The following is a 26,396-nucleotide window of genomic DNA, read 5'->3' as shown; positions in this document are numbered from 1 at the left end:
AGTTGTATTGAAATGTCGCATCTCAGTATCTCCAAATTTGATTTATAGGAATGATCTATTTATAAAAACTTCTCCTGAATGTTCCAGTTCAGCAGCCATACAAGTAAGTGAAAATAGGGCATTGTGGGCAGAATTGAGTAACCTCAGCTCCAGGAGTCACCATGAGCAATGCCCATGTTATGTCATCTCCTTAACATTGGCTGTGTCTACACCAAAGCTGCAGACAAAATCTTAGTCTTCAGTTGGTTATGATTTATAATGCTTTATAAGAAAGGCTCTGGAGCATTTGCTCTCTTTTTAGAAGGGAATGTAAGCTGCCGAGGAGGATAACTGTCAGGCTATGATGTAGCAAAAAGATTTAAATAGTGAAATGTTAATAAATATTTACAGCTTTCCCCCCAGAGCTCTTTAGCATTGTTAAAATGAACAACCCTAATTACAGCATGTTTGTTGAGGCTGTGATGACACAGCCACTGGTGCAGTAAGCAGAGGAGCAGGAACGCTGTCCTTCCATGCTTGGAAATGCATCTCCTCTTATTTTTGTGGAGTAAGTGACTTGAGTAGACACCATAAATGCAGCTGTGATTTTGGTTGCCCCAACAAGTCAAGCTTCCTGATGCCTCAGAAACCCATCAGCTATTTTTGAAAGTCTATTAATATGCAACAAAAAATAAGTACTTAACTTTATCCCTATTTAGAAAACGTCTACTTCATAGTGAACAATTCTGCAGTGACAATTTGCTACACTCAGGTTGGGATTTTTTTTTTGTTGTTCATTATTGAAACCAAGATCTGTATATTTCCTGCACCATTTGCAGCAGTAACACTAATGCTGATCAAGGGATCTGTTCCAGTGCAGAATATGCTGTGGAGAAGCATGCCATTTGCAGATATTATGAGGTACCTACTCCAGTTAATTTCGAGGTTTAGAGTGAGTGTTAAATGAACCTGGATTCTTGACCTGGATTTTTGGGATAGCAAACCCCAGGAGAATACCCCCATAACATTTCAGAAGGATGAAGAAATTAGACTTCTTTTAAAAACCCCTACAGCTCAGCGGAGCACTGTGCATATTCCTACAGGGTCATACAAAAGTTCTGTAGAGAGCTTTTATCCAAGATGGTGTCTTCTGCAGAAGGTTACATCTGCCAGCAAGAAGGAACGGAACTAAGGATTTTTCAGAAGCATAGAGAGCTCATACTCATGTTTATTCCCATGGCAGGAGCCAGTCTGTGTGCTACCCAAGTGAACGCTTTGTGCCTTCTCCAGTAGAGGCATTGGCTGCCATAGGCACTGCTCGAAAGCAAAATCAAGGCCAGCATTTATTTATTTATTTATTTATTTATTTTGAGGAATACAGATTTCCAAATGTGTTTTTTTTTCCTCCAGAACAGGGGCAGAGATGTAGGAATTTCCAGGAAGATATCTGGAAAGTAATAAGCAAGTTCTCTACAAACTGAGCTTGGCTATGGGAATTAGGCTTTATAGATGTGGCCAAGTCATGTGGAAGTCTTTTTCTTAACGGCATTATAAACTGCAATTCGTGTTTAGATGTCTCTGTTGTACTTGTGAGAAATCAGGGTCCTGTTGCAGGGAGAAAGACCAAAGTACTAAATTGTTTCATTAAACTCTATAGACATCCTAATTAAGCAGGTCAGCTCATTTCAGACTTCAATTTATAACAACACACCTAAAAGGCTTTGCAGAGTTGGAGGTCACCTGCATAACATAATGACAGAGTGTATGAAATGCACAATCACAGAATCAATGCAAAGACAGGAGCCCCTTCTTAGCACGTCGTGAAATTATTAGCAATATGGTTTTTAACATCTGTTACGGTCTGCTTCATTCCCAGAAGACAATGTTCAAGTCCTAAGTCAGAGAAGAGAATCTAAGAGTCTGCTGTGTGGTGATGATCTTTGTGGTTTAGAAATCCTCAGATGAGGAGGCTGCACAAATCACTGTGATGAGGCCAGTCCCCCAGCTGACCTGGCAGCCCGCTCTGCCACTCAAAGCTGTTGCTCTTGCACTGTCTGTGCCTGCAAATTACCTCGGATGTGCAGCTGCTAGAAAATGTGTTTGTGCTAACCAGAGTGATGATCTCTCTGAAACTGTGTGGGTCAGGGTTCTCTCTGCTTCTGCAGTCTGAAAGAAGGCTTTGAGGATGAACTCCACCTGTGTCTGCAGTGTTGGTGAGACAGATGAGGCACAGCCACAGGCAGGGGGACTTCATAATATTGCACACCTTGATTAGATGGTCTCTGTGCAGGTTTGAAGTCTCTGGCAAACTTTGAGGTGAGATACATGAGAGAAAAGAAGTTCTGCCTGTAAATAACTCCAGAGGGACATTCACTTTTCTTCATTTGTGCAATACAGTAAGGAATAGTCACAATCTCCAGCACGTCAGCCCACTTCCTAGCCAGCAATTCCGTAGCATGCCTTTCCTGTGGTGACTTTTGCTGGGAGGCATGGACAGCAGCCTGTGTCCAAATAAAGAGCTGCATATTTGCAAAGCTTTATTCTGTTTCTGTGACTCCTTGAGGACAAATTACTCCTTGAGGCCAAACAGCTCCTTGAGGTCAGCTGTCTTCTTCAGCGTGGAAGTTGGCATCTGCACTTGTAGTACTGAAATAGAGGGGGTAATACAGGAATACGTAAAGTAATGGTGCACCAGGTTGGGCAGTCAGCTACAGCACCATTACTGATCGAGACTCTAAAGCCTCTCTAGGCAAACTGAGACCATCCTGACAATCAAGAAGGTTTTTTTTTTATGTTTAAGTGGAGCTCCCTGTCTTTTAGTTTATGCCCGTTGCTTCTCAATCCTGCCTCTCCCTGCTCCATTTTCTTCACTCACCCACCAGATGTTTACACACACCAATAAGATTTCAGGTCTTCATGCTGAACAGCCCCAGCTCTCAGCCTCTCCTCACGTGCCAGATGCTCCAGGCCCTTTGTCACCCCATATGACCTTTACTAGGCTCGCTCCAGTGTGTCTCACATCTCTTGTATTGAGGATCCCAGAATTGAACACAGGACACAAAGAAAGCCCAAAGAAAGGTAGCTTTGTATGGAACAACTTCAAAAATAATGAATGGGTCCATTCAAATTCATCCCTTCAGCACCACTCGTAGTGGTTTAAATCAAATTACTTTGCATCCTGTGCTGGTACTTGGAGGCACAGTTGGTCTTGCAGCTTCAGTCTCCCCATTCGTATGCATGTCAGAATGATTCCACAGTATCTTAGCTCTGCTCCACTGAAGGGCAGTGGCCCACTTGGTCAAAATCTGTTCGTTACTGATACAGTCTACTTGACCTGATTGAAGGCCTACATTGTTATTGGCATTTTTCCTGGCTTACCTCTCTCTTTCTCTTCTGCTGTTGCCCTTAGGATGTCAGGTGGTACTAAGGGTTTTGCACACTGCAGGTCTCTCTGCTCCAAGGGCACTGAAGTGATCTCCTGCTGGCATCTTCCAGTTTTGACTTTCCTCAACGGGCACGAGCTCTTTGACAGGATGAAAATGTGCCAGTTGTAAGGCTTGCAGCAGCTGAAGTACTAGAGGAGTTCATATGCAAGAACAAAATTATGTGAATAGCACATTGGAAGAGCTCATTAAGACAACAGAGAAAATGTGAGGTGTTGCTGACCATCCACATACAGTTCAGGGTGACTTCTTCAAGATGCATCAGGAATTTCTCCAGCTGGAGTTACTTTGAACGGACAGCCTAACAATGTGGACTCTATTAGTACTTGAGATTCATCAAGAATTTTCACTGCATGCGTTTGAAAAGCTTTGAATTCCCATTTGAAACAAAATACAGCTATCTGTTAGTGGCAGACGATGGTACTAGCACTAGACAGAACTGAGTGTGCTGCAGTCAGGCACAGTGCAAAAATATTGACGTAGTCTTGTCACTTTCTATCTCTTGCAAACACCTGCCTTCGCTACTGTAGTCCAGCAGTGAATTTGACCTTATCCTGTATTAGTCAACCTGCTGACTGTATAAATATCTCTAAATCTCCAGGTTGAGACCATCGCTGTAGCTTTACTTTCTCCCATATTTTCTTTCTGTGTGCCAGTAGCAACTTCAGTGCTTCCATTTCACTTGACGCTGGAGTTGGCTGAGTCACACCTGTCACTTTTAATTTACTTGTTCCAAAGCTGTGTGCTCTTAGATGAACTGCTAGCGGCAGGAAAAATCGACATAGTTGCTGGAAGAACATTGAAACTTTCAATACACTTAACAAAACAATCTCTGGAATGACTGATTGAGTTTCTTAACTGTTCCTGTCAATCCGGTATTACATTTTTGCCACATAATTTACTTTTCTGCTACATGTGCTGATTTTTCAGATATTGTTTCCAGGATCTGTTGGTAGAAACCTGCTGGTTAATTCCAGAATTTTCCACAGAAGATTTCACTCAATTCTGTTTATAACTTCAGCTCTGCCCTCTACTTCCACTCCTTAGGGGCAGAGGAATGAGATCTGTACATTCTTCACCTCCCACTTCAGCAAGGTTTAAGTGGGAAAAATAGTAATCCTTAAAAGGAACTGATTGAGCAGCATATTCTTCTGTTCTGTATTATTCCAACTGTGACTGATTAGAAGCAGCAAATAATGAAATGTGGTGTAGCAGAAATGCCAAGTCATGGCCTTAAGCAGTGATTGAGCACCTGGAGGAAAGGCAGGGCCAGCCCAGGAGAGCTCAGGTGCATGCAGTGTACTGACTGACCAGAACAGGTAGAGCCGGGTTACACCCCTTCCCAGACCTCATTTAAGGTTTGGCAGTGGAGATATTGCTGGTGAGTACCTGAGTTCCTGAGTACCTGAGGCCTTCTGAAAGTAAACAGCTTCTTTCCTTTATTTCTCTGTCCATGGCTGCTGCATTTGAACAAATGGTCAGGTCTTCAGTCTGGAGAAGAGGAGGCTCAGGGTAGACCTCATTGCTCTCTATAACTACCTGAAGGGAGGTTGTAGTGAGCTGGGGGTTGGCCTCTTCTCTCGTGTGACCAGTGATAGGATTAGAGGGAATGGCTTCAAGCTGCGCCAGGGGAGGTTCAGGCTGGACGTTAGGAAATGCTACTTGTCTGAAAGGGTGGCCAGGCACTGGAATGGGCTGCCCAGAGAGGTGCTGGAGTCACCCACCCTGGAAGTGTTCAAGGAACGTTTGGATGTTGTGTTGAGGGACGTGGTTTAGTGAGAACCATTGGTGATGGGTGAGTGGTTGGACTGGGTGATCCTGTGAGTCTTTTCTAACCTTGGTGATTCTATGATTCTATGAAATTCTACAATGCTGTAGCATAGGGCCTTGCTGCTCTGTTATCATTTCTGTGCTTTCCACTGTGTTACAGCATTACACATGGAAAATGAGAAGAGTGGAAATTCAGATTGGAAAGCGATTTCTGCCCTTCCTGCAGCAACGTAGTGATTTAGGATACCTCTATTTAGGCAGAATTTTCATGCCAAAAATTGCCTGTACAGATACCAAGCAGTCCACTCAATCTGGTGATTGTGTTTCTGGAGGACTAGTTGATTTGTTTGCATAATTTTTTCCAACCTATGTAATCTTGTTTGCTTCAGATGCTGTTATGGAGCAAGTAACAGTTTTTGTACTCAAGACTTTGTTGAGGTCTAGTTTCCAGGCTTTGACCATCCTCAAGTTTTCAAGCTTTCTTGGAGCTTGAGAAATCCTTATTTGTACTCACCTGTGCTTCCCAATTGATGTAAAATCTTTCTTACTCACAGATGTGAGTAGTTGTGTTGGCTTCTGTGAGAAGTGACTCAGTGCAAAGCATCAAACTTCCTTCTTCAGTGTGTGCAAGAAGGGCTGATTGATTTGCTCCTTTTTTTCTTGAAGTGTTCTGTGCCCTGTAGACTGATTCAGTATTGATTACCATCAGAGCATTGTAGGGGACTTGGCAGATGCTCCTGGAAGATGCTTGTTGACGAAGGAAATCTGAATGTGATCATTTGACATGTTAATTTCAGATTTTATAATAAATTGCAAGAAAATCTGGGGCACCGAAGTGAGAAATGGTACAATGTGCTTCAAAAAGTGCTGAAAGTATCAGCAGCAGTGAAAACTGTGAGGCTGTCCACTCAAAACACTTGCTGAGTCCTAAGCTTTGCATAGAAAAAATATTGCTGCATCCTAACCACTGCTTTTGGGAAATTAATTTTACTGAAACTCATTTTCTGTGTTCTGGTACCCTATGAAGTGTACTGAGAGAAACAGTGCCCTTCCTAGTGTCTAAGCCAGAAGGTCTTCTGGTAGGCACAGCCTATGGTATGAGTCCTGCTAACATCCACAAGCACGAAAGGAGCAGGGATGGTATGAGGGGAGAAAAGGATACATTTGAAGAGAGTGGAAAAGAGGTTGAAGGAACTGGTGTCAGGAGGATGGGATGTGAGAGAAGCATGGCCCTGCTGATACCTTTGTGATGAGTATTCAGACAAATTCACTCTTCTGGGCAGCTCTTCCTTCCACCAATTTATGGTCAGAAAGGAACGTTGCTGTAGTACCGCAGAGAATGTAAACCAATTCCTTTTCTGCATTTGTCAACTGCAATAGACTTTTTGCTTATGTACTTTTTTGACTAATGAGGTAAAGCTTTTCTAAGACGATGTATGTTAACCCCCTTCCTGTTTTTTTTTGGAGGGGAAATAAAAGCATTTCTTCTTCCACTTGTCACCCTTTATGCAAGGATTTCATTGAACTTTTGCAAGTGTTAAATTAATTCACATGAGACCTGGTCGCTTCTTACACATCCTGCTACTGGGGTACAAATGCATGGAGTGATTAAAATGCCTTCCAGAGGAGCACACAATGAATTATTGTCAAAAGCTGAGCCCCGGAGTCCTGAATTCATTTTGCATTTGCAGACATCCCACACGTTATTCCCTTGAGTGACCCTGAATATACAGAGCCCACAAACCGCAGGTATCTCTTACCTCTGATTTGATTATTGCATTCTTAATTGAAGACTATTTGCCATGTATAGGAAAGACACATCAGGATTTTGATTTATGAGTCTCGGATTTGTAGGAACTGGTATAACAGTGCAGCAAGGACATACGTGCAGAGGACACTGCAGTACAGGAATGTTCTGTGGCTGTGATGCTGTTAAGTTCTTAGAGACAAATTTAAGGAAACACCTTTCTAAGCAGAATATAATTGCAGCACATAGGTTTGTAGCAGGCAGCATTCAGGTGAGTATCTGCATGCTCTGTCTAAATGCAAATTCAGGGTTTCAGCCATGAAACCCTCCGTCTTTGCAGCCTCGTTTTTGGAAGAAATGTTTCTTCACGTTCTGATGTAGCTGGTTGCTGATTTATTTCTGTAATGAATATTTTAATAGTTATATTTTATATATATTTTATGTCTGTGTAGTTTGTGGAAATACCAACTTCCCCCTCAGATTGCCTTGGGAAAAAATCCTGGTATAGCTTCTCTTTCTCACCTGTTTTGTGCCAACTGCCTTTTCTAAATTGCATTCATCTCAATTCATAAAGAGTGATGTCAGAGAGCACTGTAGTCCTTTCTCAGCTTGGTAATTTGAGTTTAGACCTTTCTTCATATTTCACTGTTGTCCAGCCGGTAGGATTGGTTTTAGGGCTATACTGTCACACTGCATACATGCAGCATTGCTTCAACTTGTACTTCAGAGAGGGGAAACGCGTTATTTAGAATGTGTGGCTGCATGATCTTCACTTCTTTGGTCCCACCCTGTCAGTTCTCTTCTTACACCCTTCCTGCTGGCGCACACCACCTACATCCCACACATCTCCTTCTGTCCTGCCTCTTGTACCCATTTACCCTCTGCTCCAGCTTACAAAATCTCCTTTCTGCAGTGCATGGTCTCTGCCTGCTTGCTGTGAAAGCTTTGGTTTACTGTCCTGTGAGGAACAAGGGACCAAAATCACACAGGGCACGCTGCTGCTGTTGCTTACATTCTGCAGTCAGCATTTACTCCGAGGGAATCTCAGTGCCTTTTTTTTTTTTCTGAGCATTTAAATCTATACCAAAGAGAAATCAGAAATTCTCTTAAGGGAGGATACTTTCCAAGCAAGTAACAAAACTATTAAAATGCTAAATAATTGCAAGAGAACTTCATTTGTTTGCTCCCATTAAGAGCGTGTAGTTCTGTAAGAGCGGCCAGATCTTTCCTTACTGTGATCTGACAGTTAATTTATAACAGATAACAATTCCTCTAGAGAAGCAGGGCTCTCTCTAACTAGGAGTGGGCCAGAAATACAGGCAATCAACTGCGCATTCAAACCTGTTGTATTAATTCAGGGCATTCTAAAAAATATGCCATTTGTCTTATTTCCTTCTGCAGAGAAATCATCCATTAGCCATGTGGGTTTATGCTAAATGAGGCGGTTGTGGCATTCAGTGGCAACAAAGGAAAATTCTATTTCTAACGAGTTCTAATGACTTGTTTCAGCTATTTTTAACTCCTTGCAATCAATAGCTGACTTTTTCCTAATTCAGCATAAATGATTATATCTCCCCATCCAGCACTAGGGGAAACTTATAAAGCTTATTGTTTCCCATATTGGCAATTTAAACACTTTTTTTTTTTTAGAAAGAAAAAGAGCAAAGGTGAGGATTATTTGCAATAGAACTTTGCTTTCTTGGAATTTATAGATACAGTCTGAAGAGTCTATGCCTCTGTTATCTGTACGGTTTTGGGTGAGTTGTGATGCTATTAAGTTATAAAGTGATAATTGTATGTTTCAAAGCTAAATGCATAGATACAATTGCTCAGAATATAGTTAGAGTGTAAACACGTTTTTCTTTCTTTCTTTCTTTTTGCTTGGGGAATGGATAACTGAGTTCTGTTAGAGACAGCATTCTTGGTGTTAAAACTTCAAACAAAACCTCATCACCAATACATACCAAGTTTCGCAGATCTATGAAATACGAGGGCTGCTCCAAAAGTGATGTCTCCTATTTTCTGACATTGGCCCATGATGTCGGAGGTGGATGTTGGTTGGATGGCAGTAGAGGTGGAACCTTCCTACCAATAACCCATGTTGTTGCTGTGTGACAGATGGCAGCAGGGGGGCAGTCTGACAGAATGGCATTTGGCATGGAGGTGCGGATGAAGCAAAAGTGTGGAACTGAATTCCTGCGTGTGGAAAAAATGGCACCCACTGTCATTCACTGACACTTGCTGAATACTTATGGAGACCAACCAGTGGATGCGAGCACAGTGAGGGGTGGGTGATGCATTTCAGCAGTGGCAACAGCAACATCAAAAGATAAGCCATATTCCAGATGGCCATCTAGATTTTGATGAGCATAGCTCTTGTTCATAGCTGACAAAAATGCATAGCTGATGGTGGTGACTGGTGAAAAGTAGTGCTTTGTAGTTGAAAATTTGCTCTATCAAGTAGTGTTGTTTTACTCTCTGTAGCTGTTGCGTGCCCCAGCTCATAAGGCAAGGATTCGGAGACAGGGGAGCGGTGTGTTGGTATGTAATTAAAGGCTGTTGTAGAGGAGCACTTTCTAATTTCAGAATACTTGACTTTGCAATTTGAGTAGTAACATCAGGTTTTAGTTTTGATTAAATGTGCTATTCAGCACTACTGTGCGGGATTCTTATGTTACATCAATGAAAATAACTGAAAGAGAGAATAGGCGGCTGAGTTTCTCAAAGCCAAAGCTCAGAGCATAGACTTGTGACTTTGGTGCCACAACTGTCCTGACTTTTTGTGAGACCCTTGGCAACACCAGCTGTGCTTCATCTTCCGTGAGGCCTCTGTCTTTGTGAAGCGGGGCCTGTAATGCCTATTGAATAACAAGATTCTGTCATGGTAGCCTATGTATGAATATGACATTTATGAAATGATCAACTTAACATTGGGGTAATGTCTACTAGATTAAACGCTGGTTCATCTTGCATGCAATATAATTATTCAGTTTGCCATTTTTTTGATTTTCTTTGTGAAAGGGAATGTTAAACTAAAAGGAATACTCGAGTACTTATGTGGAGCCATTTCTATCAGGGTATTGAAGTTTTGCGTTACGTGACTATTACTTTAATCAAAATACGTGCTTTCTTGATTGATACTTTCCCTGACAGAAGAGCATGCTCTTGTCGAGCTGCTTGTTGTGTGGTCCAGAGCTTCACTCAGGTGACAGCCTCTTTGCTAGGGCTGACTGTTCTATGCAGAAACACTCCGAGGCAGCATCTTTTCATGATAAACTGGCTTTTGCATCAGCCTGTGAAAGCGTCAGGCAATTAAGTGTGTGATGATTGAGGAAAATCTGTAAAGCCTGTTTTGTTTTGCCCTAATTGCTAATCCATTTATAAAACTGTTATCACTCCATCCTTCTCCATTTGTACTCTGGCGCTGCACTGTCAGCCCTAGCTCATGCTGATCTTCCTGATGGTGCAACCATTGAAGTTAGCAAACAGTCATACTGTTAGCAAAGATGGTGTACTGCACAATCTGTGTTTTCATGTCCTGTGGGGGTAAAAAGAAGTTCTTTATAATGATCCAGAAGTTGCTGTAGGTAAAGTGCATAGTGGAAAGCTTCCACTTCTTTGGCATTTCTTTGCTTTATAGGTTTTACATTGGAGAAGCTGTAAAGTGACCTCAAGCGAAATGGTGTTCCAGAAGTGCTGAGGAATGTTGTGTAATGGGTATCAACTGTGAAAACTGTACAATGCAGGGATTGTGTTTTCATGATGCTCCATTTTAGAGATAAGACTGACGTGCACAGAGTGCAAGTGGGGGCATTGCTCATAGCAAGGTAGAAGCTCGCCTCAGTTCACCTGAGGGCTGGAGGGGGTGTGCAACTGAAGTCAGCTTTGGTTTTAAAACAAAATCATCTTAAAATCAGCTTTGGTTTGGTGGAGAAATGCAGTGAGCATTTATCAGCCTCACAGATGTTGAACTTCTTTGCCTTCCTCAGAAAATCTTTGTGATCTTCTTTCTCCAAGCATTACGTGGAAGTGTGAGATGCAGCTGCTGAGGGATGAGGCTCTGGTGGAGCTTTTGGAGCTGGCTGAAGCCCTTAAAAGAGCTGTTGAGATCTACAGTACTCGTGTGGCCCTTCTGTAGGGAGAGCAATCAGAGTGAAGTATAAAACAGGGTTTATATACTTAATCAATTAAGCTTTCAATGTACCATCTCCTTACCAGTGCATTTAATGCCATGGCAGAGAGCTTCGGGTTGTCTCACTGAAATATGAATTCATATTTCCCATTATTTGTTCCAATAAATGGTATTGTTTCTGATGCAAACTATAGCTGGCACTGTATTAAAAAAAAAACCCTAACAAGTGCCACACTGCAGAGTTGCGCTGATGCAGAAGGCAGAGGGGATGATGTTGTGATGCTAACAGCTCAGATTGGTGTAACTGCCTCACGTCAGTTCTGTGGGTTAGTTTGTCCTTGAGCTTCTGCAGCTTTTAAGGAGAACAGAAGTGTAAAATATTGTCAACATCCATCCGTGCTTCACAGAGAAATGCGCTTATGTCTCTGCATGTGGACAATAATCAGTGTCTGAAATGAAAGTATTTCTCTCTGTTCTGAAGTATTTGCTACTATCTTATATTGTCTTGGCAATATAAATGGCAGGTGGTGTTTTAATCCCAATAAATTGCTAAGGAATCAAGCAGGTATATCAGTGATAATGGGAAAACAGCCCTACCTTTGCCTAATGAGTCAGCATGTTATTATGCTTGGTAGACTGGAAAGAAAGGAATCAAATGCTAATCATTTTATTTCTTCACTAGTACAATTCTTCTCTTTTTTTTTTCTTTATTGGATTCGTAGCAATTGCATATGCGAGAAATATCTGTATGGCATTTTCTTTTGAAGGAAGTTTTGTAGAAATTATACTTTTATTTATGAAAAATGTATGGTAAGCATGTTTTATCACATGTACATGGTGATGCATCATATCCCCCATCTGACAGGTTGGGCTCCTGTTGTGCTGGACACTTCACTAGCAGAGATTGTTGTTGCTCTGATGAACACACGACTCTAAAGAATGGGTTTGGGTTTTAAGCAAGTAAACAGGGGATGGGAGGCTATAAAAATAAATGTCACTTGACCTTCTAAGCACCTTGAGGGGCAGGGCTATTAATCAAGAGCAGAAGTGCTGTGATGTGCAGATGCTGGTGTCAAGGTTACAGTACCGCTGCCCATGGCTACCCCCTCTTTGGTGTTGTTGCAGTAATGATCTGACAAGAAGCGTGTCCTCATGGTTACCTGATATCAGACTCCCTACTCCTGTCCTCAGGAGAAAATACCTGTGTTTAGGAAATGCTGAATTTCCTGTTAGATTTAAGACAGCAGGCTGCCTCGTCCAGATCTGGAATAAAGGTAAGTTTTATGAGTGTGATGTGATTTTCCTCTCTTTTACTTCAGGTTCCAGACCGATTAATGCCTACTGGGAGTGAGATCCATAGATTTTGGCCAATCTGGCAGGTCCCTAAAGGGCTCACACTGGTACTTTGGGAACATATGTAGCATTTCAGGCTGGAAAAATATCTGTCCTGGAGGAGAAATTGGCTTTATAGCATGAACTACCAGGAGAAAAATGGTCATTGCAGCGTGAAGTGGATGCTGTGAGGAGGAAGCTGTTGTTTTGTGCAGGGGCTGGGTTGCTTAGCTGGAGATGGAAGAAAAGAAAAGCACAGAACTCTGCTCCAGAGCCATGCAAATCGCCTGGCTGCGATTTCACTCCCGGCACAGTATTGGTTTTCACACTAATCAAAATCTGCACTGGAGAACAGATGGGTAAGAACACACCAAAGGAAAACAGCATCAACTCTGTTAAACCCTGGGCAAATATAAAGAGAGCCAATTGCTAGAGGGATGCTCTTCTGTGTGAAAAAGCATCTGTGCTCTTTTGAGAGGGGAGATTTAGAGAGCTAGGGATGCGTGCATGCATGCCTCTTGCCTTGTCCTGGTTTTATTTTTTCTCTCTCCTGGTTCTGGGTGAAATAATTATCTTGTTCAATTAGAAAAGTATGTGCTGGAATAGACCTGCAGGGAAATTATCACACTTGTCCTGCCACACAGTCAGCAGTTTTGCCCATTACTGCTTAATCCAGCTCAGGGCCCACTGCAGTCACAGCTGAAGAGTGAGGCTGATGCAAGCTGGTATGTGCTCTGCAATCTGAATAAAGCACATCCTGTTTGTTTTCCAGGTGTAACCCTTTTCTCTTGAATGAGATCCTGAAAGGTATTTCTTCATCTGCTGGAATTAGAAGAAAGCAGGAAAGTGTTTATGCCCCATCGTCAGCACTGTGATATTTTAATAGGCAGCCACTGGGGATTGGTGCTGTGCCATGAGCTTGGGATGATCGCTTTGTAAAATCTTGCCCCTCTGCACCAGGGAAAGGTTGCTCTCAGTCTCACTGGAAATGCAGTGACTTTGTTCTGCAGCTGTCATGAGAAAATGCTTGTTTTCTCTCAGCCTAGACCTTTTTGGAGAATAAATTTATGCTGTGTGAATGCATCTGTTCAGATAGCTTGCGCTTTTTATAACAAATAGTATCAGAACTGAGTATCCAACCCGGAGAGATTAGATGAAGAAATACGTAATGGGTCTTCTCTGAATCTATTTAGGTGTAATCAAAGGTTGGGCTCCTTCATATCACATTGAATGAGTGCAGCCAGGCGCAGTGAAGCTCTGTTCATTAGTTTAACAGACTGGCTCATTTCAGTGTGTTTGGAAGGATTATGCTCAAAGCCTTCACATTTAATGACAAATTAGGGAGTTTACCTATCAGTATATTAACTCTATCTTGCCCTATTAATGATATTTAGTATTTTTTATCTTTTTTTAAGTTCACTACCATGTTTAGCATCTATCACTGTAGTTTCACCTTGAGAAACAGTTTGGTTGTGAATGCCAAGTCTTGTAAATGCAGGGCATTTGGGGAGTCTGGCTGCAGTTATGTCTGGTGCATAGCACGTTTATTCCATGGCTGGGACTCCTGTTCCATGTTCTTGATGCTGCAGGTGGAATCCTGCAGGAGCGACAATCCTATATTTGACCATTTCAGTAAATACCATGTGCAGCAAAATACAGTTCTCTGCTCAGACATTGATGAGACTGCTGTCTTACAAAATCTGGTGTATTTCTCTATTTGTAAAGGCAACGAAGAAACCAAAGTGGTTTACAAAAGCAATAGGTGGTCTTTATTTACTCTGGTCACACCAGGAAAAAAGCATTTTGCTTCAGGTTGACTCAAAACAGAGGTGCTGAGTAAATTAATCAGCCTTCATATGAGTTTTTCAAATTAACAGGAAAGAAAATATTTAACTAAACATTCATATTATTACCTTCACATTGTTGAATCTGTACGGATATCTAAAGAAAATTTATGTAAAAATGTGCATAATTGTCATCCCTATGCTTCCAAAATCAATGAGTCAGATTTGAAGACACCAAGATCAGCTTGAGCGAGTTGAGGAGGTCTAAAACAATTCACTATTTTTTTTTCCCCTGTTGATGTTCAGATATTGAAGCTGTCCCCAAAGCATAGTGGCACCTTCCTTGGGAGCTGGGCTCCTCTTTCTCTAATGTACCAGAGGTCTTCAGCCCCCTTGGTAGTAACTGGGATTTGGGTCTGGGCTTTGTGAGGCTGACAGGAGGGACAAAAAACCACTCCCAAAGCCACCAGAATCCTCAGATAAATCCTCAGCTCTGAGGATATTGGGTTGATATATTTGTGTGCTTCAAAAACGGGAGAACAAGATACCAAATAAATCCTTAATGTTATGCACACACTTAGAATTTTAATTTACTATTTTGTGACCTCTTTGTAGAGAGGCAATCTCAGAGGAATATGATATTCTTCATTCTGGGCTCCTCCTCTGTTTGTATTTTGATTTTCATCAAAATTAATTTGTGTTCAACAACAAATACACTTTAGGCCAGATAGCTGAAGTGCACTTATTTGGGGTCATAATTTTGGAATGCAAATCCCACATTCGGTTATCTTTGTCAAAATGGCTTATCTTTCAAGTGCTGGCTGACCCCAGGCTGCTGTGTCATCGGTGGATGTAGCTGAGGGTAAGGAGCTCTGGAAATCAGGTCGCTCCTGTTTCCCTGGCTGAATCTGGAAGTTACTTCACCAAGTTTGTAAACATTGCCCTAAATAAATAAATCATAATATTGCTGACTTGCAGGCTTTGGGCAGCTTTAGCTTAACATGTCACACCATGTTGTCATTCTGCTGGTTCCTGTGTGTGTTAGAAACATGGAACAAATGCTAATGGAGCACAGAATTCATTCGTAGAATCAGAGAATGGCCAGGGTGGGAAGGGACATCATGGTTCATGAAGCTCCAACCCCCCCTGCCACAGGCAGGGCCACCAACCTCCACATTTAATACTAGACCAGGCTGCCCAGAGCCCCATCCAACGTGGCCTTGAACACCTCCAGGGATGGGGCATCCACAGCCTCTCTGGGCAGCCTGTTCCAGCACCTCACCACTCTCATGCTTTTGTCCAATATTTTTCTTCCCATGAAGAGGATATGGAAAATACTGTACAGGACAGCTGTATGTGTCTGTGCTCAGCATGTCCTCCCTAAGTGGAGGTGTTCACGAGCCAGTACCTCTATCTGCTCAGCCTGCCTCTTGTCCCCGTGCAGCCCGTGGTCTCTGTGATGCAGCTGGTAGGGCTGGAGCTTGCTCCTATAGGGAAAAGTCTTGGCTAAGGTGGGTTTGGTGGGGACAGGCAGCCTGTGGGACCCAGCTACCCCAGCAGGTCCTGCCTCTGAGAGCATTGGCCTCACTTGTTTAGGAGGCATGGCTCCAAGGGTGGTGGGAGATGCTTCTGAGATAGAATGTGGTAAAGCGGGGCATTTGGCATGCCACGGGAGATCAGCATTTGAGTAAGTGACTTAAACTCTGTATTTCTTAAAAATAAATAAGTGGTGCTCAGGGCGAGCAGATATTCAGTGTTATAATTAGAAACTTTTTGATAGTGCTTTATGACTCATCTAGATGTTGAAGGTGTCATTGTATTTCAGTTGTCCTCAGCAGTTTGGAGTGTGTGTCTAATACATTCCAATACCCATTCTCTCAACTGGCTCAAAATTCTCTCTGTCATGATAACCTAGGTGGTATTATTATTATTGTTGTTATTTTTTTCATTGCATCTTGTAAATAGAGAGCAATGCTATTCTTGGCTTCAGCACAAAACTTACCTGAGCGTTCATTTGTGTTTGTTTTGAGACCCCATTTTCTTGGAAGAAGGTTGGCAAAGACTGAAGGCTGATGTGTAAGGGAAAGTGTAGCTAAACTGCCAGTGACTCTTTCTCTGAATCCCCAGCAAATGCAGCTTGGTGTGAAGGTTGAATCAACACAGCAGAGAACGCTCTACCTCTCAGGAAAGACTGGTTATACTAATTCTTGTAAGTCTTAGAGCCCTCCCTCTCAATGAAGGGACCCACTGGATGGTATCAGTAGCCTCCCAAGTGTTGTTTTCACTTAGCTGTTAATGACATATTCCTCAAAGAACTGAAATGTATGTCTCTAGGCAGTTTGTGTGATACCAAGCGTGGTGTGACAGCATGACTAATGCGCATCTACAATTAAATAAAGTTCCTAGAGATTTCTTTTTTCACGTGGCAGTGCCAAGAGATTGCAAAGACTTTGTGATGTTGACAGCTGCAATAATTACGCTGCATCCATTATGCTCCTCTTTCTTGGTACAGTAGGTTTCCTGAGCTGGGCTGAGCAGGAGTGCAGTGCCTCTCATTTTAACCTGTTGTCTGCAACCCGCTCAGTGCTGTGTCTGCACACTGCATTTTCATTTGTTGCATACTAAGTTTAAGTCATGGATTTCTTTTTTTCAGACAAGATTAGTTGCATAAATACAATACATTGTGTTACTTGTTTCTAGTGGTATCCTTGTACCTCTTTCCTTCACTTTTACACCCCCTCTGACTGGATGGATTGTCGTGTCACAGTCTGACATGACTCCACACAGATGGAGAGTCATGTCTGAGTTCTCTTTTAGACTTTTCCCTTCATATTTTAAGTTCTACAGAATTTCAAGAGATTTCTGGCCAGTTCCTGAAAATCGGCCTCTACCATGGGCTGTTTAGAACTAGAGGGTCTCCAAGTCAAGTCTGAAAGTGTTGAACCTCCACGTCCTGCCACTGGCTCCCTGCTCTGAGATGTAGGGCATTGCTGAAGTGGGCACCAATCTGCAGTGCAGCAGTCTGAGTCGCCCCTGCCTTGCTGCTCTTGCAGCTGTGCAGAGCGGGTTCGAGATGTTGTCAGGTCAGAAGGATAAGTATTTATGCATAAAGTAATCGAATTGACAGCTTGCATCGACTCATTTTTCCCTCACCTGCTGTGCAAAACCTTACTAGGATGACAAGAAAATAGTGCTTTCATAGTAGAACACCACTAATCACACACAGGGAGGCAGGGTTTGAACATGTCCCGGCTCATCCTGTAGCACAGGCTCTCTTGTTAATCCACTGCTGTATTCTATGACTTCTTTTTATTATTGGGATAAGAGTACGGTATTAGTTTGTTCTCAAGTGCAAAGCTCAGCTTGAGGCTAAAAAAATTATCATCTTTCATAACAATGCAACCTCACTGCAATATTTAGAAATTGAGATTCTGTGATTGATGCTGTTACGTTATGTAATGTGCCATATTCTGTTGTCAGAACTTATTTTTGTTATTGTCAACACTTTAATATGTCTAGACAGAGGTTTAAATAATTGCTGCAATAAAAGGAGCTCTTGGATAAGAAACATAGCGCCTGTTGCTTTGCAGAAAGGAAATGTAATGAAGGTATATTTATCACTTTGAAATCACAGTTCCTGCGATGAATATTTGATTCATGCAGAAAAGTTATCATTTAAATTTTTAATTGGTATTCTGAATACATCCTTTGCACTATTTTGAATCTCACCTGTTAATGGAAGAAGGAGTTGTCAGTGAAGAATGAAGTGAATTATTTGTCTTTTATTTAAGATTCAAATCAGTAAAACCATGGAAATGAGATTAATGTGGGAGTCAGCAACACGAGCCTTTAGGCTGTACCCAGAATTTATAATCTAATTTCTGCCCTCTCTTGCAAGTAAAGCATTCGCCTTCATGTCAAGGGGACTTCAAGTGGCACCTGTCTGCAGCCAGGGATTGCATTGGGGTCTCCGTGCAGAGCTGGAGGTGTGCTCCCACCAGCTGCAGGGGCTGTGCTTGCTGTGCTGTTTGCCTGGCCCTGCTGCCCTACTATCGTACGGAGCAGTGTGAGTGAAAAAACTTCTTAAATGCTTGTGTTTGACAGATCGAATGTAGCAGTAATGCGCCCGAAATCCTCCTTAACCTGACAACTTTAGAACGTGGGTATTCAGTTATACTTACATAAACGGAGAATGTTTGCATAGTGCATGCAGGAAGGAAAAGCCTGAGTAGTGCATCATCTTTCTCTTTGTTAGAAGTGACCATACATGTCTCTCAAAATTAACTGAGCAGTTGGAAAAGAATTAGGGTCTAGATTGGTTAGAGGCTGCTTTTGGAAATGGCTTCCAGAAATTTTTTACAGCAACGAGATCTTAGGAAATTGTAGCAAAATGGCAACAATCGAGTGGAAAAAAGCATAATGGCTTTACACACCACTCTTTGTGGTCTAATTCTGAGTTAGGCTGGAAATTAGAAAGATGGGTTTAAGCTGTGGATCCAAGGTGGAAATGTTTCTAGTTGCTTAGCTGCCAGGCCCATTTTCACTACCCTGTAAGGTGTGGTGTCCCTGTTCAGTGCAGAGGGGTTGGACTAGATTACTTCTAAAGATCCCTTCCAATTCAAATGATTTTGTGGTCCTTTATCTCTCCTGAACACCAAACCAAAGTGTGCAGAGGAGAAAATGTATTTCATTTGGCTTTTTCAGAAAGAATGTTTTAATCATTTTTTCTATCATGATCCCTATGCAATTCTGTATTCTTTTTCTACTGGGGGTTTGAATTAGGAGGTCTGCTAACTTGGGCAGCGCTGTTCAGGCACCATATAGAAGCAGCAGCATCTGCTCTTTCTAATAATGCTCTTTGTTCCAGGCAGTGCATATTATTTTTTAAGAAACCAGCTGCTCATTTTTGGAACAGTTAACTATTTGCTGATTTTACAATTAAAAGTGGCTTCAGCTATTACTCAAAACCAATCGTGACTGTAGCAGAGATGCTCCTTTTCTTTTATATGATTTTTAGGATTGCTGCCAGTGTGCTCATTTCACAGCAAAGCTGCTGTTGCCTAATTAGTGACAGAAAATGCCAATGCTTTCATCTGAGGGAGAAGAATCAACTTTTTAATACCACATCACTGATTAAAACCAACATTATTCACATTTAGGCAGTTGATGCGGGCCAGTGGTCAAAGAGCTGCAGCCTGTGAATGCAGATACCTGTTCTATCCCTGTGCTTAGGACAGGTTTATTTAGGTCTAGTTACATTGCTTTTCCTGCATTGCTCTTCAGCTTGCTCTTGCTTTTACAATGCAAATGCTTGCTCTTTAGGGCTGAGTTTGCCGTACAGACTGCGCTGTTGTTCAGGGAGCAGTAATATTCATTTGAATGAATGTGTGTTGCTGAAGGCTGGAGCTGGGCTGTGATCTGAGGGGTTTATCCAGCGTTCTCAAGCTCCCTACAGCCTACCAATGCTACCATTTATTTTTGAGATGTAAAAGCAAATCTAACGTATTTGCATTCATGAAGCTTTTCTTCTGGATTTGAATTCGTGCTGTGCAAAGTTAGCCTGGGCCTGACAGTTATTTAACCTTCTTACCACCAGTGACTGGATTCCCCCTTTATGTTTTTATCTCATTTAGTCTGTTAGCAGGGATGGCTGATTTTTATTACTGACAGTAATGGTGTCATGCCAGGTAGTGTTTGCAGTGATTTCCAAGGGTTGTGAACGTGGAGGAGCCGACATATTGCTATAAACTTGAGCTATTGGCACTTTCTTGCAGCAAAAAGAAGCAGCTCCTGAAAATAAAGGCAAATGAGCTGTGCAAAGCACAGTGATTGTCATAAAAAATTGAAATAATCTTAGATATATGCATAGTACTTTCTAGTGCAAGTCAAGTCCTCATTTCCTATGAGGCAAGCACAGGGCTTAACAATTAATAACCTAATTGATATGCATAGTTCATTAGGATATAAGTTTTAATGGTAACATATATTGTATTTTGTGTTGAACAGCTGCTGTGGGTCATAGCAAAGCAGCAGGTTGATGTGTTGGTCAGCACAGTTCAGGGTCTGCCCCAGTGTGACCCTGGGAAGCTTCCTGACAGCTTCCTGGAATCTGGAAGTTTCCTTCCCAAAAAGAATTTGCCTCCTCCGGAGAAGAGGGGCCCCTGCTGCATTTGTAAAAGGATAGGCATTGAAAGGCAATATTGAACAGAAATTGAATATGACTTTTCATTGTAAAGGATTGTGTGTAACTTGATAATTTCTGAAAAGTCTGTGGAGGAGGAACAGATGGAAAGGATATATATAGGGCCGTCTGTCCTTGAAGAGGAGAAGGTGAGGAAGGGTGGGAAATCCAAAGCCTTAAAAAGCAGCTCTCTGAACTGTTCCTTGCTTTCAGTGCTTTCAAGCTAGCTTGGGAAAAGATTTTTTTCTAATCTAAGAAAAAAAACGTACAGCTTACGTGGGCTATTTCTTCTCAAGAGCTTGTATTTGTAGCCTCATTCATTCACGTAAAGAGGATTTTCCTCCAAAGAAGCACGTGTCACAGTTTGGCTCAGCGTTTGGCTATTAGCTCATTTGTGGTAGTGGTTCTTAGACATTTACTGATTTAACTCTGGTGTCTTCTGGGGCCAAGTAATTGATTTTTGCTTTCTTGGATTCAGAAATTGTGCTGAATAGCAGTATGGATGAACACTGGTTATTTAGTATAAACTTTGAGCAGAGAGTAGAATTTGAAGCTTGACTGCTTGATTGTTTATTCTGCTGTGAATATTCTGCTGCATTTTTTGTAAGGAAAAGGTGTTATTTACCGTCCTTCAAAAGCTGGATGATCTTTACACTTTGCTGAGAGTGACTGGAAATAGTACTTAATCCAAAGATCACTACGATGGCAAGTAGAGCCATTTATGTGCCCTGCACACCTCCTCATCCTTGATTACTGTCAGAGGCCACAGGCAATGGGAACAGCTTGAGAGTAGCAAAAGACATTGTAGACGCCTCTTTGCTTGTATTGATCCTGTATTTGTGGCATCTTCAAGGCTCTTTCCTTAGAGAGGATTAACTGCTCTGAATTATGAAGTTCCTGCAACTCCTGAGTTCTGAAATGGAGGAAATCAGTTGAGGTTGAGCTGCTTTTGTGTCACGAGGACCTGGCATCATGCATTTGGGTTGCAGGCTGCTGCGTGTGGTCCAGAGGGCTCTGCTCTGAGCACGGGTTACAGCTTCACTTGTGATGTGCAAAGGAAGATTCCCTTGGAGGTGTGTCTGGTTTGGTGAGCGGGAAGCTTTTTGGCTCAAGGGAACATTCACAATTACCCAACCAGCCTGTCAAAGTATATCCTATTATGTAATTTGGTGTACAGTTCAACCTTTTGAAAGCACTGTCGTTCTTTGAAAAAGTTTTGGAGATGATTTTTTGTTTTGCTTTGTTAAAAGAATGAAGTGGAGGGCTTTTAGCAGGGGTTCTTTCTGTACATTTGGTTTTCTCTTGTATTTGATTTCTGAGGCAGGATAAAACTCTCTAAGCTTTGTGAAGAGCATACGTGCATAAGAAAATACCTCTTTATTGCTTATAATGAGAGCAGTGCCACTGGTGACTTGTAGTTACCAGTGAAATACAGTCTGATTTTCCTGCACTCAGCTGCCTCACTCCCAAGGGGTTGGAGCAGATCAGATTCGCTGCGTTGTTCATGAGATCATTTATTATGCTGATGCTAGTGGTGTCTCTTAAACTTCCCCGAATAAATGCATTTTCTTTTACGAATAAATAGATAAGTAGTCTGGCTGGTGGCAGAATTGTTTCCTCGCCTACGGGAAGGTGCAGTTTAACTACAGACCATTTATTGTCTCATCCTACTGTCCGCCCCGTCCCTGCTGCTGGACAGGGCTGAAGCACGACAGCAGAGCTGGCTGTCATGATGGAGATGCGTTTTGCCCCTTGGCAAGGCTGGCACTTGGTACAAGTCGTGTCCGTCTGTCAGCTCCTGAGGCAAAAATGGTGACAGCTGTGAAGTACTTGCAGGCTGGGCTCTACCCTCCCAAGCACCAGCCAGCTCGTGCTTGGGTTGTGCAAGCAGGGAGGACAGGAGAAGTGCATTTTCAAAGCACTCTGTAGGTAAAATACAGCTGAGAAACCTGACTAGTTTGTGCCCAAATGTTTCAGTTGTTCATTGTGAAGTCCAAAGTGTTGGGTGGTTTTGATTTGTTTATTTTTTCCTCTATGGAGAACAGTGTACAGGATGGTGTCTCGTGAGCAGAAATTGCCTGATAATGGAGACTTCTTACTCCAAAGGAGTTTATCTTCATGGTTTGTTTTTACTGTCACGCATTAGTTTGATGCATGCATCGTCTTCACTTTTGGACAGGTACATGGTGACAATGTTAATGACCTCCCTCACTGCTATTCCTGTTATTTCAGCAAAAGGGGGAATGTTGATCTTTCTCTTTTCCATCTCCATGCTTTCTCTGTCCCCTGTTACTCCTTTAGGTATGTTCCAAGGGGCTTAGAAGTCGTACTGCTGTGATGGTCTCTAAACTGGATCAGTATTTAACTTCCTGTTGTGACACGTTAGAGGAGCTTCTCATTCTTGTAAATGGAAATATCACTAATCAAGGATAACTGTAATAAGGTTACTGCTAACTTGTTGGAGGCGGTGGTTAGTCTGTAGCCTGAAGTGAAAGAAACAGAGCTAATCCTGAGATGTGAGAAGCAGCTGCTGGAATTGTGTACGCAATGGCTCAATGCACAGAGCACATGAAGTGGTGTTCCCATTGCAGCTTTCCTGTTGGTTTGGTTTTTCCCCTCATGGAGTGTTTTCAGTTGTTGGTAGATATGAAAGTGCAACACCCTCCCTTGCCCACCTTTTTTCCGTGATACAGTCTTGGTTTTCACAGTATTTAATAAGAGTTTGTTGTTGATATCACCCTCTGATTCTGAAGATAAAAGTATGTACATCAGTTTAAACTGTGTAATGAGAAGATAATCTTGGCTTCTGTATGCTGTGTCAGTCATGACCAAGATACTGAATTTTATGATAGTTTGGAAAATATATTGATTGCAGCTTTCTGTGAAAGTAGAATCAAGTATAGTTCGTAGCAGGAGGAAGCCAGCATTTTATTCCATTGCAGAATGCTAAATATTTTTTAAAGTCCAGTTAGTCAAAAGCTTTAGTTCATTTCTGGGCATAAACAGAAAAACTGCTGGGTGGTGTGGGGATGGAAGAAACCAGAACGGAAGGACTAGAATCAAGTGGTGGTTACAGGGCATCTGTATTTGGTGCTTTATTTTCTTTGCTATTCAAGCTTTCCTTTCTTCCTTGTCAAAACATGGCAACATCAGTTTAACACTTTTTCAGGTTTATAGTGTCTCTCTGCTCATAATCATTCTCATTAAACCAGAGTGTGAAGTGACACATGAGGAATGATGCGGACGCTGTTGGGGTTGGTGCTGACAGACTTTGCTGTTTCAGAAAGTACAGAAACATTGACTCAAATATAACTGTCCTGTAGGACTCTCATTTGCTAAGTGGTACATAAGCCCTCTGTGAAGGCTTTGCATTTGATTTCAGTGCAGCCTTTCAGTTTGCAGGGTTATCCCCTCTGATTCTGTTGGCTTTGATGGCTGGGTTTGTTGGTGGCTGGAACTGAAGTCAGGCCTGTTTCATAACCTTGTGTTTCAAGGTTTGTCCCTGTTCAGTCTTCCTTGCCATTATGCTGGAGTTACCCATATAGGTAGGGAGGAGGTTGGCACTCTGTGTCTATGTGCTGCAGCTGGAGGGCAGGGACTGGCTTTGTATCGTGCCTCTGCTCAACTGTGTGAGTGGACATAGCTTGGTGAAGGAGTAAGTGCCAGCACTGGGTTTTGATCAGTTATCTTGGTTGGGGGAGAAAGGAAGACGAAGAACTGAAATTTTACTCTTGATTGAATTTTAATCTTTAAATTAGTAAGAATGTGAGATTTCCCAAGCTATGATATTAGAAGAACTATTATCATTTTGAGAAAACAAAGACTAAGAACATTATGGCATCAAATGTAGAACAAAACTGATGTTTGAAATGATGTGTTGTACATCTGCACGTATCAGAAAAGGAACTTAATTTCCTAATTTTGTTTTGGATCTTACCCCCCTTTCCTCATGTTTATCCGTGTTCTATTTTCTTCCTTTTGTGCCTATAATTACATGCATTATTAGAACTGGCAAGATGAGCACCTCCAGATGCATCCTACAGGAATCCAGCCAACGCTGACTCTATTCCCACATTAGATGACATGCTAAATCAGTGAAGCTTGATTGTCAAAATCCATTCCCTTTCAACTGTGCTTCTAAACCCATCTTCTCACACAATGTTTTGACACAGGGTGGCTGATAATAAACTCAAAAATTGACCCAGACTTAAGGAGGTTTCTTTTAGTGTGTTGAGCCATCCTAGTTAAAAGCAGTATTTTGAAATAGTGTTGTTCTAGTACTATGGAAAGCTTGTCTTATTCTTCTGTCAGATGAAACAACTTGATGGGTTTATAATCTGTCACTTTGAACCTTTCACTGTTTGTTTTAACGTTCTTCAGATATTTGTTCTTTGACTGCAAAAATCAGTACTTTTAGTAAACATAATGCATTTTGTGCTGTGATTTCTTGCAACCAGATAGCAACAACTTCGCATTTTGCAGAACTGCATATCCATTTTATTCATTATTTTGCAGGTATCAGGCAACAGCTTGTCAACATTGCTCCTTCTACAGAATCTTTTCCTAACTGGAGAACTATCCTATCACCAACACGGCCTTCCACAGAAACTAAGACTTCCTCAGTAGCTGATATTTCTATGGGACAGACTTTGGAGAATGCAAACTTGCTTCAGATGATAAAAACAACACTGACTGGCACACGTACAAGAACTTTGGATCAAACAAATCTGTCTCCCACCCTTTATCAAGGCAGTGGAAATAGTGCATCCCAAGAACCTGCTGAAGTTTCTGCTGAGTCACTCCTGAGGTTGTCATCTCAAGATGCAGATGAAACAGCTGGGGAATCAGGTTTGCCTCAACTCGGTATGTTTGCCACATTATCCACTATACCATCAGTGACACATTTGAGTACAGCTGTGCCATTTCAGCTAACACCATTAGAAACACCTTCCATTTCAAAAGAAAGCACATCAGGACCAGACATGCTTGCTGCTGTTCCATCTCCATCATTTTCTTCATTGGCAGTACAGTCACCTCATACCATTAACTTTTCTAAATCAGCTGTACTGGCCTTCAAAGTACCTCTGTCTGCAGAGCCTGAAAGTTCCTTCAACACAGATTCGACCAGCTCTCAGGTTAGTGAAAGCAGAAGTAGTCCCTTAAGTGTGGTCAGTGATGTAAATTCCAGTATGGTGAATCAAGGAGAGGGTCCTGAGTTGTTGACGGACACCATGTCTTTCAATCTCTCTGGATCAACAGTACATTTCACAAATACGGTGGGAAAAGAGTTTCCTTCAGGGAGGACCTCTTTTTTATCTGAATACTCTAATACTCCTGTGCCAAAAATATTGCATCAGTTTTCCATGCCAGTAACTTCCAGAAGCGTGTTATGGTTTCTGTATGAAAGTATGCGTAATGTGTCTTCTACTGGAGTGAAACCCAACAGTCAGCCATTTAAGCCACTGTTGATTGGTAGAAATAATGATGTTACTCCTCTGTCATCACCAGTTTTTCAGAATAAAGCAGAGGTTCCAGCATTATTCTTCCATCCTGTGGGTACTCCACATAAAATGCCTCAGATGAGTCATCAGTCTTCCACAGCACTTACTAATTGCGCTACAGGCTCTACCACTGCACCTTTCATGTCATCAGCTTCCGAGAGCCTGGCTGAGGTCTCCAGCTCAACAGAGAGCATGTCTTCCCTTTTGTTGCCAAAATCATTTATTCCAGATGCAAAGCACGCTCACGATGCAGTGCTGCCAGGACCAGCATTTAGAAGTGAAACAGATTTTCTTTTTAGAAATGCAGCACACTCCTCTTCAACAAGCACAATGTCTCCTTTGCTAACTGAGACAAATGAGACCTCTGCTAGGATAGCACTCACAAACAGTCCAAGCACAGCAACAGCCAACAAGGGTATTTTGCAAATCCCTTTGACTGTTTTCTCGCAGCGCTCAGTGGTATTTCTGAACCAGGCTTTGGCAGAAGACCTCACTAATGGAGCTCATGAAGCAAATGGCATGCTGTT

At 42.0% G+C, this 26,396-nt stretch overlaps 1 protein-coding gene across 9 annotated transcripts in view; it reads left to right on the top strand.

Annotated features, from left to right (window-relative positions):
* KIAA1549L (KIAA1549 like) overlaps nt 1-26,396 on the top strand; it is a 109,192-nt gene that overhangs the window by 14,235 nt on the left and 68,561 nt on the right. For 8 of the 9 annotated variants that reach the window (XR_005860076.2, XR_005860077.2, XM_015286328.4 and 5 more), the window contains exon 2: nt 24,884-25,231. Coding sequence is in view for 7 of the 9 variants with exons in the window: in XM_015286328.4 (XP_015141814.1) it covers nt 24,884-25,231 (348 nt within the window). In the remaining 2 variants the exon portion in view is untranslated. The remainder of the gene's footprint in view (nt 1-24,883; nt 25,232-26,396) is intronic. The other variant, XM_015286324.4, reaches the window with a different exon arrangement.

Source organism: Gallus gallus, chromosome 5 (assembly GCF_016699485.2).
Source record: "Gallus gallus isolate bGalGal1 chromosome 5, bGalGal1.mat.broiler.GRCg7b, whole genome shotgun sequence".
Lineage (NCBI taxonomy): Eukaryota > Metazoa > Chordata > Aves > Galliformes > Phasianidae > Gallus > Gallus gallus.
This window is presented reverse-complemented; position numbering and strand designations above follow the sequence as displayed.